Source organism: Myotis daubentonii, chromosome 1 (assembly GCF_963259705.1).
Source record: "Myotis daubentonii chromosome 1, mMyoDau2.1, whole genome shotgun sequence".
Classification (NCBI taxonomy): domain Eukaryota; kingdom Metazoa; phylum Chordata; class Mammalia; order Chiroptera; family Vespertilionidae; genus Myotis; species Myotis daubentonii.
In genome coordinates, this window is record NC_081840.1 from 18,613,988 (window position 1) to 18,632,830 (window position 18,843).

Genomic DNA, 18,843 nt, shown 5'->3' on the forward strand with positions numbered 1-18,843 from the left:
GCTTTAAAAGGACAAACAGCTAATTCAATTTCCACAGCATTAAAGTAAGGATTAGCATTGGAAGCAGTTTGATTCTAAAGCTAATCAACATAATGACTATGCTATGACATCTAATCTAATAAAAGAGAAACATTCAAATTAACTGTACCTCTGCTACACACACAAGCCACACACACAAGCCATGTCCACCAACCAATCAGGAGCGAATATGCAAATTAACCCAACTAAGATGGCGGCGGCCATGGAGCGGGAGTTGCTCCCGGCAATGGAGGAAGCCAAGCTTCCCGTCTGCCCTGCCGGCCCTGAACTCCACTCAAGACTACAAAGTTTCAATTATAGAAGATAAATAAATCCCAGATACCTGCTTCCAGCCACCATGGCCTCTGCTCAAGGAGGGGCTGGGACATTGGGTTGCCCAGGGCAACACAGGCTTTGAGCGGGACCAAGGCTACAAAGTTTCAATTATAGAAGTTAAATAAATCCCAGATACCTGCTTCCAGCCAGCGGCCATGGCCAGCCTGCAAACAGCCATCAGCCCCTCACCCAGACTGGACAGGCACCCCAGCAGGGACCTCCACCCTGAAGGGGGTGTGGCCAGCCTGAAAACAGCCCTCAGACCCTCACCCAGGCTGGCCAGGCACCCCAGCAGGACCCCCACCCTGATTCAGGACACCCTTCAGGGCAAACCAGCTGGCTCCCACCCATGCACCAGGCCTCTACCCTATATAATAAAAGGATAATATGCAAATTGACCCTAACAGCAGAACAACTGGGAATGACTGGTCACTATGACACACATTGACCACCAGGGGGCAGATGCTCAATGCAGGAGCTGCCCCCTGGTGGTCAGTGCACTCCCACAGGGGGAGCTCTGCTCAGCCACAGCCAGTCTGCCAGCTGCCAGTACAGCGGTGATGGCGGGAGCCTCTCCCGCCTCCTCAGCAGCGCTAAGGATGTCTGACTACAGCTTCGGCCTGCTCTCTGCTGGCAAGTGGACATCTCCTGAGGGCTCCCGGGCTGCCAGAGGGATGTCTGACTGTCAGCTTAGGCCCGATCCCCCAGGGAGCAGGCCTAAGCCAGCAGGTGGACATCCCCTGAGAGGTCCCAGACTGCAAGAGTGCACAGGCTCAGCTGAGGGACCCCCCCTCCCGAGTGCACAATTTTTTGTGCACCAGGCCTCCAGTCTTTTATAATTTGATAACATATATACATTACTAATCAACCTTTTAAAATTTTGACTTAATGTGAATAAATATCCAAGATAAATGTCCATCAATGGTTCAATGAAATAAATTAAGATTTGGACCCTATCAGGCTACATTCAGAACCAAGTAATAGATTTAACATGGGAGATTCTTCCCCATAGCAGTAAGTACCATAATGTACATTCTACTAAAGGAGAACTGGAAATATGACCATGTTTTTTACCTTTTGAAAAATGAATATCATACAATGTTAACATAAAGCAGAGCACAACATTTAAACAAAATGTGATCTTAATCATACAAATGCTTAGAATAAAGACATGCAAGAAACAGCCAGAACATTAGCATGGCTGTAGCACATTTCTCTCTGCTCACTCAAATTCTGTCTTTCCTTCTCAACTCTCTTTGGTACCATATTTGCTTAGGAAGTACTTACTAATTTTTCAGGACTTCTTTGTCAATGAACACTTCCTATGAGAAGAAGCTCTTCCTGATGAGTCTCAACCACAGAGACAGTTGACATCATTTTACTTTATGATGCCTCACTATATACTGTTCATATTTCTACTGAAGCACTTTCATATGAGTCTCCTCCCATTAGATTATAATGACTTTGAGAACAAGACTTTATCTTATTCATGATCATATCTCCAAATAAGAAATATCTGGTGAGTGAATGAATAAATAAATGATAAAGTGTGTACTAAGTAGCAAACAACTGTCTTAATAGTAAACTTCTCAAATATGGCCTATTTACTGGATAGGCAGAGCTTGAAAACAGAGGTAGGAAATAAACACATAACCAGAAGCATGGACATATAATAGTCTGATACCCTTGGAAATCATTGCGGTACAAATAACCACATGGGCTCATAACATAATGCCAGTGGACCTACATGAATCCAAGAGACAGAATGAGCACACGTCTGTCCCCTTGTTTGTACACGAAGTCATGCATATATTGTTTATCTTTTCTGAAGCCTGAATGGGAAATGTGTTTTTAACAGATTTAATCAATACGCCAACCTACATTAAAAAATATATAACCCCACACAATAGATAAAAAGCAAAAGGCCAATCAATAGCCAACAGGGCAGCTTAACAGCCACTCCAACAGAGAACTGTCTGAAAAGACGCTTCACACTCCACTGTCTGCACGATCCACAGCTGCTTGCTAGTGATTTGTTGCCAGCAAAGAACATCTATTATCATAAGCCGGTGTGAACCTAGCAATTTCTCCAGCAAGGAGCCCACAATGTACAACTAGCAATGTAGCACAGGTAACTGGCTGGTGAGGGTAGGCTGAGGACCCACATTTATCCCCTACTCTTCACCCCACCAACCCATTAAAAACACAGCGCATTTCTAAATCTAGGAACATGATATGTGTTAAGAAATCATGTCCCACATTTGCTTTTCCAAGGCACAGAAGCAACTACAAGATCCAAAAATTATATACAACTTAAAACAGTTGTCATGAACATGCTAAAAAAGGAACCATGGTGGTGAGGATAGATGTGAGGTGTTTAAAATTGCTATTTTCAAAGACTCCCCCACAAATTAAAACTCTTTTGTGTATGTGTGGGTATGCACAAGCGAGCTGGATTTTGTGCAACATCTTGCTATGTTCTGAAAGAGAAGGGGATTCAACAATAGGCTGCCAATGGAGGTGGCATAGCCTCATTATATGGAAAAGGGAGTCTGGATTTGCATGATGTATAATGACTACAATATACTGAATCTGTCCAGATCTCAGTCCTGATTTAAAATACCAATAGGAACCCAATATCCAAAAACAAAAATACCCCTATAAGAATCCTTGTAAGGTCCCATTCTCATGTTGTTTTTAAAATATAACCCTAATATTGTGTTGTTGTTCAGGTGGTATGCAATCTCTGAGAAGTTGGCCCACTCTATTTTGAATATTTCAGAAGAAATAAAAATTTTCTTTTGCTAAATGTTATTGATTGACCCCATTGGATCCTACATGAACTCAAGATTGCTTCTGGGATGTTTTTTCCCATTATAAATGGCCATAAAAGTAACCTAAATGAAGCCCCTTATGATTTTACCATAATAAGGAGTGGAAAGTCATGTCATAAAACCATATAAGACAATTAAGAAATCAGTTATACTTTAGTTTCCAATGAGAACATTTCTGTTTCTATCTAATACAAGGAAATCACTCTTATACAAGGTAATCAGCCACTGAATACATGTCATACCTTCATATCCACTATATCAGCTTTGCATCTATCTTCATGAGAATGAACTTGGAATTCACCCCACTGCCTCCATCAACCCAACATGCTTTCACAGAGAATGAGAAAATAAATTAAAACCACCCAGGATTGGTCTACTCATACTAAATGAAATATAGTTCTAAGTGTAAACTTGACTCATGGGTTTATGTAACTGTAACTCAAAACTGTCAAGCAAATGCCAAATTTGGCAAACAGGCAAAATAAATAAATAAATAAATAAATAAATAAATAAATAAATAAATAAATAAACAAATAAGAAAAAAAATGTTTGTAAGTGATAGAATCAATGCTAGAAAAAGGAAGAAGATTCTAAAATGCAAACATTTCTTTAGAAACTTGCAAGTTATCCCCAGATATAATTAGCTTTCTTACACATGATGAACTGAGCACTTTATTTTGGAAAATATCATAGCCTAGCCATTTCCCTGCTGAACAATTTTCTATTCTTGGATGTGCAATAATAAATTGAGATGTCTTCATTTCCAATAACTGGATCAATCTGATGTCCTGAGAAAAAGCTCAAAGAAAATGAGAGCTCCAAACCATATCCCACCCAGAAAATTCTGTTTGCCATTAGATTGAATCTCTAATGAATTCATGTGGTTTTATGGCAGCATCTTAAGGAATATAATTAATTTTTGATATATACAACATTCTAGAAAATATACTATTCCTAAGAATTGGATGAAAGCCAGATTTCCTTGATGACACCCCACTTACAATGCCGTGCCATGATTCTGTTATATAGATCAAAGCCAGGCCACCTGTGGTTTGCATGTTACCAAAGCAATGGCCTCCTTGCTCTTTCGCTTAAGACTCAAACCCTGATTTGCTCTATATTCTTTCTCCTTCATCCTGCTTCTTCTTTAATTCACTCAATCTATCATTTTTCCTTTCTTAAATTTTCCCCACTACTTTTGCCAATGATCATGAGCCTTTTTTTAACTGTGCTGCTGACATGCTAGATTCCTGATTCAAGATAAGTCACGAAGAATTTGCTAACATAGGGAAGCACAGAGAATAACAGGTAACTTTATTTTGAAAATGTTTGTGAGATGAAGCAGCAAATTACAACTCTAAGGGTCAAGGTTGACCTTGAAAGCAATTATCTATGATGTAAAGTAGTGAGGCTGATTTCCCAGGTGGAAAAAAACACACACAAAAAAACTGATTCTGATGCTGGTTGCAAAAGAGAAGTTCCCTTCACATACTTTAAATGTCAATCATTAGATAAAGAGACATCCACTGTAACAATTAGCCTATCAATTTGATGCATTTAGTTGGGTTTCATTAAATGTTTACCCACAGCCTCATGAGTAACATGCTTATTGTTTTAAACAAACAAACAAACAAGTTTATATACAAACTTTAGTATACTGAGATCCTATAATGCTGTATCTGAATTTTATACATTCCTGTCATTCTACAATTAAGATGTACTTGCTCCCATGTCCATACAATTATCCAATTTCAGAAGCCCTGGTCCACTCTCCAAGAGGGGACTGGACAAGAGGATTCTTTCAGAGATTTGAGTTCAGAGGTTTTCTACAATAAAAAATTCAATTGCATTATCCTATATAATAAAAGCCTAATATGCTAAGTGTCTGGTTGACTGGTCGGCCGTTCAACCAATCAAAGCATAATATGCTAATGATATACTAAAGCCACTCAACCGCTCACTATGACATGCACTGACCACCAGGGGGCAGATGCTCTGACCAGTAGGTTAGCTTGCTGCTGGTGTCCGGCTGATCAGGACTGAGTGAAATGGGCCAGACTTGCCCTGGGGCCCTCCTGTGGTCCCTTCCTGGCTGGCCAACTTCCTCTGTTGTCTCTCCCCGCCCCAATCATGCACCAGAAGGGTCTCTCGGTCTGTCCTGTGCGCTCTCTCAATCTGGCATCCCTCAGGGGATGTCGGAGAGCTGTTTTCAGCCTGATCCCATAGGCCAGGCCAAGGGAACCCCATTGATTCATGAATTCGTGCATTGGGCTTGTAGATTATAGAATAAAAATCTAAAATATATTATACTAACTCTGGATATCTTAGAAATATTTTGAAGGATGAGAATATACTTCCACAAAAGAAAGCTGACTTTCCCCAAGCCTCATCCTAGAACTTCATTACATTTCGACAAGTTGTTCAAGTTGGATGACATGACAGTCCTCATTCTGGGCTGAGACATAAAATCAGAAACATCAGAGAAAGCTGGAAAGATTCCCACTCAGTTTTAGCAGAAAACAATGCCTTGCCTTGGGGACATACAGTAACTTATCAATAAGAGTAAAATACGTACATACCTTCTGAAGATTTTGCGTGTTCACCACAGTTACAGCAACTTACCTTTCTGCCTGTGCTGTGTGCAGTCTGTTTTCCACTGGGAATGTTGTGTGTGTGTGATATGGGATAAAGTTGTGAGGATAGAAAAACATTAGGCCACCATTTAGGGGGAAAATGGCTTTCTATTGAGTTCTATGCAGACAAATTGAAGGGAAAAGAAAGAGCATATAACACAATTTCCAAGGTTCTCTGATGGGTCCATAGCTGCCTGTCAAATCATAAATATGAAAACTGGACTTTGAGTAAGACCAAATACTTGGAAAGAGCAATCTGATGCTGAAACCTTCTGTAGAGAGGGTGCTATAGATATAGAGGCACAGGCTTACATTTAGATCAATGAGTATCAAGGGATTTTTTTTCTCTACAGTGCTAGAATCCTCACTTGCTTCTCCTTCATGTATCTTAAGAGACTAACAGACCATATGAAGACCAAAAACTATGAGAAAGGTGAAAAAAATAAAAGAACAAGAGACAACTACATACATGGAAAAAATTTGAGCAATAAGGAATCAAGGAAAACCAAATAGTCATGATAGGGATAATGCTGTAATTAACACTTACTCACATATGGGCAAACTATACCATGGCTTTGCTGTTTACTCAGATAGCATCATGCATCTTGTTTATGAAACCAAGGGTCCAACGGACTGAGTTCAGATCATAAAAAAACTCCTACCATGAGTTTAGGCTGTATTTAGAAAATCAGAAGGTCAGCAGGACATACAAAGTCAGGGCTTTTTTAACACATCTCTTTCCAATAAGTAGTCATAAATTTCAAGTATTTGTTCACCTTTCAGTGGCCATTTTAGGTCAATAACATGAGAAGGAAGTGGAGACCTAGGTTACAGATTCCCATGGCACTGAAGTATGTCCACCAGCAGTGCTAGTATCACCTCCAGGAAACCGCAAAAGAACGTTGGTTCTTTATTTTCCCAGTCTCTGAAGAAGAAAATTGCTAATGAATCTTTCAGAAGAGCTACCCTTTTACACAATGCCCCTCCAAACCTCTGAACTCTTTGAAAAAAATCCAAGAATATAAAGGTTGTACTCACGATCATTGCACTGGTTTCCAGAATATGAGGTCATGGAACAGTCACAGGTGAAGCCTTCCCATTGCTGCATGCAGACCCCCTGGTTGGCACATGAATCCTCCTGGCAGGTTGTACTTGGTCCTAGTAATGCATACAAAAATAAAAAAAGAGGAAGAGAAGAAAAAGTAGATAGAAACGTGTTAAAATTCATCAAATTCAAAGCAATCACTTGAATGTACTATCCTCATGCCCCAAAACATTCAAAGACACAACCACCAAAAATGTCAACTCTGTATCATGCAACAAGAATTTAGTATATACAAAAGACGACAGAAATACACACTTAGCCACACACTACCAACAGTTACACACAGAGGGGAGAGGGCTGAACACACTGTTCTCTTTTAGGCAGACCTTGCGAAAGAACTACATCTCTACCATTCAACTAGAAAGAGATCTCACTTGGGCATGGTCTTTCTACATGGATAATGCTAAAGCAGAAAATCACATGCCCATGATTCTCATGAATTAAGGCACAGATGTCCCTAAAGCAGTGATGGCAAACCTATGACATGCGTGTCAGAGGTGACACGCGGACTCATTTTTTTGGTTGATATTTCTTTGTTAAATGGCATTTAAATATATAAAATAAATATCAAAAATATAAGTCTTTGTTTTACTATGGTTGCAAATATCAAAAAATTTCTATATGTGACACGGCACGAGAGTTAAGTTAGGGTTTTTCAAAATGCTGACACGCCGAGCTCAAAAGGTTCACCATCACTGCCCTAAAGTCTACTTTGTAACATTAAAATATGTTTGATGATAATTCAAAGGAGGAGAAAATAGCAGCCAACATGTATTGGTTGGTTCTTTATAGGTAACAAGCTCTGAGTCCTAAGCACTTTGTCTTCGTGATCTCATTAAGCTCTCCAGTAGCTCTAAAAGGTAAGTACATATGATATGGCCATCATTTCACAGATATAAAACCCAAGCTCAGAGAGGTGAAATAATTTACCCAAGGTCACACATTTGCTAATTAAAGAATCCTGATGTCCATCTTTGGTAGACTAGTTCTGAGACCCAAGCTCTCAACTACCTCAGTGGTTTCAAAGTACAGTCCTCAGATCAGCGTCACCTGGGAAGTTGTTAGAAATGTAAATTCTTGGGTTTGACCCCGGACCTGCTGAATTAGAGGCTTTGGGGGGAGGCAGAAATCTGTGTTTCCACAAGTTTCTAGGAAATTGTGATGCAGACTAACATTTGAGAACCAGTGCACAGCACCATGCTGCCTGCTGCTATAAAGTTTACACAGGTGTACTCAATCAGGGTGCCCATACACCAGAGATACAAAAGAATTGTTTAAAGTTTGGAAAGAAAATCTTAGAAATGATGCTCATTTTAAAAATCACATTCTTTATTATTTCTATTTCTGTGTGTCTTTCATATATAAGTAACATAACTATAATGCTACATGTATATAATATATACATAAGCATATCTTTCGAGGGGCATTCTCAAAATCTTTTCTGGATATGAATGGGCAAGTAAAAATGTTTGACAATTTCTGTCTTTCAGATTGCCATTAAACTCTCTTTTTAGGTCAGCCAGGGCCACTCTTTAATCATTCTCTTTTTCTCATTTCTCTATTTTGCCTTAACATTAGGATTACAGTTTAGCCTACACCTTTCAAATTACCTGAACTAACAGGATATATCTTAATATTCAGGATAACCATGAATTTCCCAGAGAGACTCAGCAAAGGGGGTGAGCCCTTTGAGTGATACCCAAGGTATGAGCTAGGATCTGATGCAAAAACAAACAAACAAACAAACAAACAAACAGCTCCCCTCCCCACTTACAGAGTAAAAATATATACATTGCAATAAGTGCACATTTCACAAATTCCAACCTAAGCCTCATACAGGCACAGGATTTTGAAATGTAAGAATGCAGGGTCTTAAGGATGCATGCACAAAAGAAATACATGGCTACAAAGGGTCCGTCTTCCTGGTGGCAAGACATTTTATATTTATTCATGAATGGTGGGAGCAGTACAGTCCATCACTCTCAGTACAAAGCTGTTAAGATGTGACATAAGAAAGTTCAAGACAATTACTAACGCTGGGGGAGCAGCTCAGCTGCTGGGTTTCTGCAGGGCTGTATGCCATGTGCTTCCCCCATGTGGAGATGAAAAGAGGTACATGGTCATGTTCTCAGTGGGTCTTAAACTTGTGCATTGTGTAGTACAAGTCTCATTAACAATGGCAAATCAGGACAGCTTCCTTCAAAGGATAAAGGCTTCTGAGAAATTCATGGGGCTCCCTGACCAAACAGCTCTCCCTAGACAATGGGCTAGTAATTCAGTTGAACTCAGAATCAGAAACACATGGAAGGCTTTCCCTTGAAAGACAGCAGAATAGCAAAAACTGGGAAAACACAAGAATTCTTTGCATGTTGATTGAATCTGAAGACAAAGGCTTTCCCATGTCTTTCCCTCCCTTCCAGCCAAATTTTAAACAGTTTCCTAGGGCCAGTTCAAATGCACTATGTCTCTATGAAATATTCTCATCCCTATGAAATATTCTCCAGGAATTTTAACCAAGTCCCCCTCTTCATAGTGGCCTGGGCACTTATTATCTGCCTCATTAACGTCCACATATGATAATATTGCATTTAACACTTTATTACACATTGCACTATCCTCTGCTTATATAATCCTCTAATTGTTTCATGTGGGTTGTTGCTATTTATCCCCAAAAGACGGAATGCTGCTTGCTGTGAGAAATCACGGAATATGCTTTCACTGTGTCCTTGCTGCACTAAATAGCTCTGCCAGCTGCAGAGCAAGTGTTTCTGTAAATGTTGAGCTGATCTGAATTGCAGCCGCCTGATTTGCCTGTGCCTCATACTTCCAAACCCAAGCGTGGGAGAACGTCTGTGCTCTGCAAAATGAGCAATCTGTTCCATTTGTCAAAGGTTGCTCAGGGGACTCAAACACAGAGGGAGCTGTAGGTAATTTCCAAATTCCATGGGATTTATTTCACATGCATTAAAAGGGGAGTGCCATGTAGAATCTGATAATCCCTGAACACTGACTACATTGTATACATGTAAGAAAAAGCACATCACTGAGGACCAGGGTGACCTGCGATGACCTTTTGCCGATCTTGCCTGCACTGGTACCTCCTTTCCAGGCTGAGATGCTAGGCATTTGCTTCCTTCTCTAACCTCATTTCCTTTTACACACCCCCAGCTCACAGTGTTCCAGCATCCCTTCCTCCTTCTAATCCCTCTCTAATACAGCAGTGTTCACAGTGTTGACCCAAATCAGCAGCACCTGCATCACCTGGGAAGCTTTGAAGAAATGCAGACCTACCAACTGGAGGCAGGGCTCAGAAATCACCTGTGACTTTCCCACTGGATGTTATTTTTTAAAATATATTTTTATTGATTTCAGAGAGAAAGGGAGAGGGAGAGGGAGAGAGAGAGAAACATCAATGATGAGTGAGAATCATTGATTGGCTGCCTCCTGCATGCCCCACACTTGGGATCAAGCCTGCAACCCAAGCAGGTGCCTTGACTGGGAATCTAACCATGGCCTTTTGGTTCATAGGTCAATGCTGATCTTCAAATGACTGGTTCATTCTCATTAAGTTGGAGCTCCAAATGGGCTTTCTTAAGATTATTCTATTTAAGAAAGGCCCTGCCAACATTTCATTTGCTCTCCACCATATCTCCCTGTTTATTTAACTCATAATTACATGGCCTGTAAATAAGGTACTTAATAAATCCTTTATTGTCTGCCTCATTCTACTGGAATATAAGCCCTTTGAGAGCAAAAGTCCTGTCTTTTTTGCTCACCTTCATGTCTCTAATTACTGATAAAATATTTGGTATAAACTAAGGGCTCAGAAAATATTATTGAACAGATAAAAAAGAACCAAACATTACAGAAATAAAGTCATTCTTTTATGACATAAAACCAAGTGGTTTTCCTAATTAACAAGTCACCCAAAGCATTTACCAATATCAGCTCCTATAAAGAATTTTCTATTTGGAACGAAGCTTTTCTTTTGGGAGTGATTGAATTGACCACATTTCCTCCCCTTATTTAACTATTGGACTCATTCAATCTCACGAGATGTTAGACAAGGACTCTTTTGTGTCTCCAATGCCCATGGACATTATGCAGTAACTGTGTTGAATGGAAGAGAGAATGGGCTAAACTCTAAAACACTTTCAAGATGATAATATAAGTTCCTACTCTTCCTTCAAACTATTTAAGTACATCCTTTTCTGAACAGACTGTATTTCATCTCAATCTGTCTATTTTTCATAGATAGAGTGCCTCCAAAAAAAAGGGGGCGGGGGGAAGGGAGAACAAGAAACAAATCAGAGAAAAAAAACAAAATGCCCTGGTGGGAAAGTTTTGTTCTAAATGCACATCCAATAATACAAGATAATCTTGTACAAATAAGAGTGAGAACATAACCTTAACAAAAGAAAAAGTCACTTACATAGCTGTGTCAGACACTACACTAAGTGCATTTCAGGTATTAATTCAATTAATCTTCATAAACACATGATGAAGCAACCATAGTTAAAATTACTAAAGAATCAGAAAAACAAGAATAATATTCCCATGAAAGACATCCAGAATTTCAAAGATAAAATAAGTTTTTATTGCTGAATGAGTCTGAAGGTAAGGACTTCATAAAAGTATACTGAATCATAGAAAAGTTAGGTGATTATTTGCAAGACCCCACAGGCAAGTAGCAGAGTGAGATTTCAAATCCAAGCTTGCTAACTCCATGGCTAACCCACCTAACATTGATGGAGGTGGGTAAGCCAGTGGTGTGTGTGTGTGTGTGTGTGTGTGTGTGTGTGTGTGTGTGTGTGTGCGCGCGCGCGCTGAGGCTGGTGAACTTAAATAAAGTATTCCTAAACTACATCCAGATAAAGATTTTAACGTAACAATGTATGTGCTATTTTTTTAATCTTTATTGTTGAAAGCATTACATATGTCCCCTTTTTTCTCTCACTGACCCCTTATAGCCTGCCCCTGCCCCTGCCCCTACCCCAGGCCTCAACCACCCTATTGTTTGTGTCCATGGGTTATGCATATATGCACATAAGTTCTTTGGTTGATCTCTTCCCATCCTCCCACCCTTCCCCCACCTTCACTCTGAGATTCCTCAGTCTGTTCCATGCTACAATGTCTTTGGATCTATTTTATTCAACAATTTATTTTGTTCATTAGATTCCACATATGAGTGAGATCATGTGATATTTGTCTTTCTTTCACTGGCTTATTTCACTGTATGTGTTTTCTAACAAGAAAAATTTGTAAATGCCATTTCAATTCAAAATTCAAGTAAAAATAAAAGAGAGAGCCTAGTTTTGACCTATTTTATAAACAAAAATATGTATTGTGTGTGCTTATACATATAACAGACATTCTTAAGGACTTAATAATTTCATCTAAAATATTCTTCCACATCAACCTAAAATTCCAGATATTCTAAGATAACATAAAATTCCAGATATTCTAAGATAACATAAACTTTGGGAATTAGATATTCAGAAATTTTCATTATTATTAATAATAATAACTTAAAACTGCACCAACGCTTAGGAAAGCCCTGTATGGGGATAGTGTACACAACTTTTATATTTGATATGTAGTCAATACTCACTAAAGTAATCACATATTCTTTTGAGAAAAAAAATGGTGACTTTTCTTTGGATAGCAGAAAAAGTGACAAGGTGACAGAAGTATGCATGAAAAGACGATATAAGTTGTCACTGATGTTAGGACTTTGGTTTCTAACTCTCAATTCTGTTTTTAATTCACTGGGAAGGATCACATTGTGTCTTTTCTCTATTTTTTTTCAGATGATAACTCTAAGGCTGACACGACTTTCCCATCATTCTGCTTGAATGTACGATTGTTTGGTCTTTAAAAAGAACTGTCCCAGACAGTCATTTCATGCCTGTTACTGCTGAAATCCACCTTTGCAGTTCATGCAAACTGATTTAGTCAACTCTTCTTCATGGTCTAGAAAATCACAAGTTGACAGGCAGGTCCTTGAGATAGAAGTGCTGCCCGAAGCACAGGACATTGGTATTAGAGTGTATTGTCCTTCTATTAGTGCCAAGTAAGACTTAAGCAAATCTAGGCCTCAAACACCCTCTTTAAGATTGATAAATATTGCTAAGCCAGCACCGCCTGGTCTTGGCCACATTGTGGAGGTAGGCTTGGTGAGTGGGAAGCCAGGGAGTGATACACCTGGTCTGATTTCCAATGTCTATTTATCCTAAAGGCCCAAGGCTGGTAGACCAGTAGTAGGCACCAGGTAGGGTTCACTTAGCAAGATCCATCGTCTTTAATCTCAAAGCATCAGTTGTCAAAGAGCTTAGAATCTATGAGTGACACCTAAATGTGAAGCATTATCATAGTAGAGCTTTGTGCCAACCAAAGGGTTTGCCCACCCCATTCAAAGCATAGCTGCCATGAGAAGGAGCCTTTTGAGAGATGCCATAGATTGTCTAAAGAGTTCTCATCTTCTACCTTCAACTTTATTTTCCACTCTTGATAAGTGCATACACATTTCCACTTTTACTTTTTAAAATGTGCACTTTTTTCCTAGAGAGAGAATGAGTGAGCAGCAATTAGGTGGGAAGAAGGGAAAAGGAAAAAGTAGAAGAAAGAAGACAAGTACATATAGATATACTAGAGGCCCATTGCACAAAGAGATTCATGCAATAGGCCTTCCTTCACCTGGCTGCCGGCACTGGTTTTCTTCCAGCACCCGGCACCCACACCTTTGCTTTGGCCGCAGCGAAGAAGCCAAGCCTGGAGGTTTCTCTGCTCTGGCCGCAGCAGAGAAGGCAAGCCTCTTCAGTCTTCAGTGGTCTTCAGTCATCCTCAGTCTTCAGTCATGGTCAGTCTTCAGTCTTTGCTCTGAGCCTGCTTATTCAAATTAGCCACCATCTTTGTTGGGTTAATTTGCATACTCATCCTGATTGGCTGGTGGGTATAGCAGAGTGATGACCAATTTGCATGTTTCTCTTTTATTAGTGTAGATGCATCTGTGTATCTGTGTGTATGCGTACCTGTGAAAGGCTTTTAACAGCTTTCTGTGAAATCGGCACCCTCTACTGTTAAAATATAAGAATTAAAAGTGTTGAAGCTTCAGGGAGGGTATATGTGACATTAGAAATCGCCTACTTACTTAGCTACATATCTTGGTCCCTTCAGCAAAACTACTGCTGTAGCTCTCAGAAGTATTTCTACATTTACAGTGGTGGATTCTCTTGGCTTTTCTGAAGAGAGTAATTTACAGACAATATAACATCCATTCCTTTTTAATTGACAAAAACCCAATTCACGTCCATTTAATTTTAAAATAAGAAAGCAATTATCCTTAAATGTGTCAAGTGTCTTTCTTCATATAGAGACAACTGAGAAGTGAATGTTCTATTTCCCATTTTAAAGAAGATTAAGCAAAGCTTAAGAACAGGGTCCTAAATGTTATACAATTTCATTGACAGGAAAGTGAAGAGCAGCTGTGTTCCCAAGATCTTCCCTTTGTATCCCAGAGGCAAGGATCTATGCCTGGCAAATGCTCCAATGGCATTGACACTGCTCTGGTCAAACATGCTCAGGTGCTTATGGTTCCTCTTTTCAAAGAGGGGTCAGAAAAGTCATTTGGTTAGGATGACGAGTGAAAAAAACTGACACAATCTAACACCTGGGGCATTTCAATAAAACCCCTCTTCTCACATCAGCCCTCTCATCGGACATTAGGAATAAATAAGTCAAGATGTACATGGAAATTGGTTGAAATCATGAGGACCTCATGAAGTCTTTATCTCCACTGGCTTTTGATGGGTCCTGTGCTGGTGAATATCAAACAACCAGAACTCCCTCCCAGAAAAAAGAAATAATAACAAAGCCTGATCTATAATATTTCTATAACTTGATTTCTGTAGCATAAAATACTCCCACCACAGCCAATTTCAAACGAATTCATGTTATTCGACCTCAACCAGCTTGCAAAATATCTGAAAATCCCTCTGCTGGTGCCAGAACTGCCTTTGATGGCCAATGAATTGCACAGTATAGTTACACTTTGCTAGTGAAGTGTATTTACCCACACGACACCTCCATGGCCATGGAGGGGTAGGAGTTGATGTCTGCCCCTGACAGGGTATTTGTGAAGGTGAGAGAATGGCTGGCATCATAAGGCCATCTTGTTCGAACCACCCTATATTCAGAGGGTGCCTGGGTCTTTCACAAAAGTCAAATGATTAGATCATTCCTTCCTTTTAAAACCATGAACAGGCCCTTAGAATTCAATGCTGCTTCAGAATATGTAAATTAAGGCCTCCTTATCTGTGTTTCCTTCTTTTCTCAGCACTGATGTAGCTGCGTGTTGGGGTAAAAAGTAGTGTATTTATGAAAGAGAGAAAATGGGTTTCAAATGCCAGGCTCAACAAAAAGACATGTAATTTAAAATATTTTGCTTTAATAAAATTGTGCAAATATCATCTAGAACGTGTAGTGAAATATCATTGATGTGAAACCTTTATCATAAGATAAGCTTGGAGGACACTCCCAGACACTTTCTGGTCATCTGTACACTGTTTCTGATTTGGAAATAGACAAATCCAGAATCATCACATGGCACAGTTGGGAAAGATCACAAGCTTTAACCCTTTTCGGTCCAACCTCAAGGCTGACTCGACAGACCAGGCGCTAGGAGCAAGTCCAACGTCAAGCAATAAGAACATTAAAAAGTTCAACATTCAATCCTGTCAATTAATTTGGACCAGACTGTTTGAATTCCAAAAATAACATTTGACCATAAACGGTTAAAATCCAGCTTTGGCACTTAATAGCAACGTGACCTTGGGCTAGCTCCCAAAATCCTCAGAACCTGTTTCCTCATTGATACTAATAAAAGGGTAATATGCTAATTAGACTGGTCAACTGGCCATCTCCTGGATGTCCTACTTCCTTCCAGACAAAGCCATGGTGGTGGGGGCAGAGGCAGAGGCAGTTAGGGTCGAGATCAGGCTGGCAGGGTGTTAGGGGCGAGACCAGGCCGGCAGGGGTAGGCAATTGGGGGTGAGACCAGGCTGGCAGGGGAGGGCCATTGGGGATGACCAGGGCTGCAGGGGAGGGCCACTGGGGCGACCAGGCCGGTAGAAGCGGGCAGTAAGGGGTGACCAGGCTGGCAAGGGGAAGCAGTTAGGGGCAACTAGGCCTGTAGAGGCGGGCAGTAAGGGGTGACAAGGCTAGCGGGGGGAGGGGGGAGGGGTATTAGGGGTGATCAGGCTGGCAGGCAGAGGCAGTTAGGGGTGATCAGGTCATCAGGCTGGCAGGGGGGCAGTTAGGGGTGATCAGTCAGGCAAGCAGGTGAGCAGTTAGGAGCCAGCAATCCCGGATTGTGAGAGAAATATCCGACTGCCGGTTTAGGCCCGATCCCCTGTGGGATCGGGCCAGTTAGGGGTGATCAGTCAGGCAAGCAGGTGAGCAGTTAGGAGCCAGCAATCCCGGATTGTGAGAGAAATATCCGACTGCCGGTTTAGGCCCGATCCCCTGTGGGATCGGGCCTAAACCGGCAGTTTGACATCCACTGAGGAATCCTGGATTGGATAGGGTGCAGGCCAGGCTGAGGGGACCACCCCTTCCATGCACAAATTTTGTGCACCAGGCCTCTAGTCTAAATAATAAAGATAGAAATTATTACTACCTCACATGACATGAGTATTGAATAAGATAACATATGAAAATCTTACAAAATCATTCACAAAATAGTGATAGCATCTACCATACAAGGTTGTGGTCATAATGGACATACAATTAGCCAAGCCTTTATTTAGCATGTGCCTACCCTAAATAGACCCTCAATTAAGGGTACTGTTGGGAGGGAAAATCGAGCTCTCTCCACCCATTTTAGTTGGATGTGTAGTCAGTCCATAGCCTAGAAACAAGACAGATTAAGGTAGTAGGTCATAATTACACAGTTTCCCTGTGAGAAACCTATTATACAATGTTGAGGGATAAGAGACAGGAACCACCAAGGTAATTCCATTTAATTATCATTTCCCATAAAGCAAACCATTTTGAGGAACTGATTTCTATTAGGCCACATGCTACATTTTATTATTACATAAAATGCAATGGAGAATATGATGCAGCTCTTTGCTTTGGAGAAAATGAAGTGGGGAATTATAGCCTTCACAATAAAGAAAGTTGGAGAATTAAAATTCCCTTTACCTACAGATGTGTTTGGCCAACTCTTACCTCAAATGACTTGAATGAATCTTCATGTTTTCAAGGCATCCAAACTCAATACATTTATTGACTTAATCAAGATACACAGCACTTAGAACCAGATTTAAACAATCCCTAACCCCCACCCCCACCACCTAGGTACCATCTGGGCAGAGGGGCAACATACATTTCTAGAAAATAAGCCATGCAACTCCAGAAATAAAACTTACTAGGGGAATTATAATGGAAATCGGGGAGAGGGTATTCTGATTAATTACCTAACCCAATAAGAGCTATTCTTTTATTTCTTACTAGTGCCCCGGTGCACCGATTTGTGCACAATGAAAAGATATTAATTAGAAGGTGGCCAGCATGGTGGGACTGGGCAAGATGGGCTGGACACGCCCTGGAGCCACCCTCCCTTGGTCCTTCCCCGGCCGGCTGCTCTGCCACAGCAGCTCGACGGGAGTCTGTGGAGTGAGCAGGGTCCCTCCGGAAGGTGGGGTCTCTTGGCCTGGCCTGTGGGGATCGGGCCAAAACTGGCTCTCTGAAATCCCCCAAGGGGTACTGGATTCAAGATGGCAGTTCTCGGGTGACCTACCCCGGAATTGGGCTCCATTCTCTCTGGTTCTGGGGTGTGTCACCCGAGAACCACCACCACCAAGTCACTGCAGCTCCTGCATTGAGCATCTGCACCCTGGTGGTCATTGTGAATCATAGCTATGGGTCTGACAGTCACTTAGCCTTTTATATATATAGATAGTTCATGGGCCATCTGCCTCAATAGGTCAAACAATACTTATTTTATAGTTGTGCATTTCCTTTCTCATATGGACAAGCTTTTATGGAATCTTTTCCTCTCCAGGGATACCATCTTGCAAATAAATAGGAATTAGAATATTACTTCTGAAAGGTCCATAGACATTGTAATTCTATTCAAGGGACTCTGAGATTCATGGGACTACACCTCTCAGCAATGAAACACTTCCCACTTCCCTCAAGGGAGTGCCTACTCCCTATCCTAGCTTAAAGGCATATTTTTTATCCTTTGAAATCTTTTTTTTTCCTTGAAGCCTTTTTGTCATACTGTATAACTGTATCTGCTATGAAACAGAGTAACATTGTGGGGTGGCGGAAAAACAAACAGGAGAAAACGCTCATTTTCTCCCTCTTTCTTCAGAGGTTTTACTTGAGAGGGAAACACGTTTACCTTCTTGCCAGTTAAAGTCTCAGGCATTAGGCTCATGTCTAAATATGCTACTTCCCTCATAACTCTGCTCTGTTTCTGGTCCCTGTCCTGCTAATCTATTCTGCCCCCTGCTGGCAGTGATCTTGATAAAGTGAAAATCAAATCCAAGTCTCTGTCCTCCTTACAATGCTTTGTCAAATGCCTTACACAAAAGCCTGGCATCAACTGTCTCTCTTACCCCTCCAGTTTCACCTTTGATCACATCTCTACATGCACATTATTTTAGCCAAATTGAGCATCTTGTAGATTTCCAACCGGCCAACCTCTTGAATGTGCTTCTACCTCCAATCCACCTAACACAGGTTGTCCTTTAGTCTCAGCTCAAACTATGCCTGGGAAAATCTCCGGATCACCCACCTTGACTGCCAGCAGTGCACACAGTCCACCGTCCTTCTCCAGGCTCCCACAGTGTATTCCACATCCATTCCGGCCGAGCAGTTCGCACTCTGCAGTGTCATTACTGACTGA

General features: G+C 40.8%; 1 protein-coding gene across 1 annotated transcript in view; it reads right to left on the reverse strand.

The window, feature by feature from the left end:
* NRXN3 (neurexin 3) overlaps positions 1–18,843 on the reverse strand; it is a 1,138,093-nt gene that overhangs the window by 813,370 nt on the left and 305,880 nt on the right. The window contains exon 11 of the mRNA XM_059689087.1: positions 6,860–6,979. Within this exon, the coding sequence (XP_059545070.1) occupies positions 6,860–6,979 (120 nt within the window). The remainder of the gene's footprint in view (positions 1–6,859; positions 6,980–18,843) is intronic.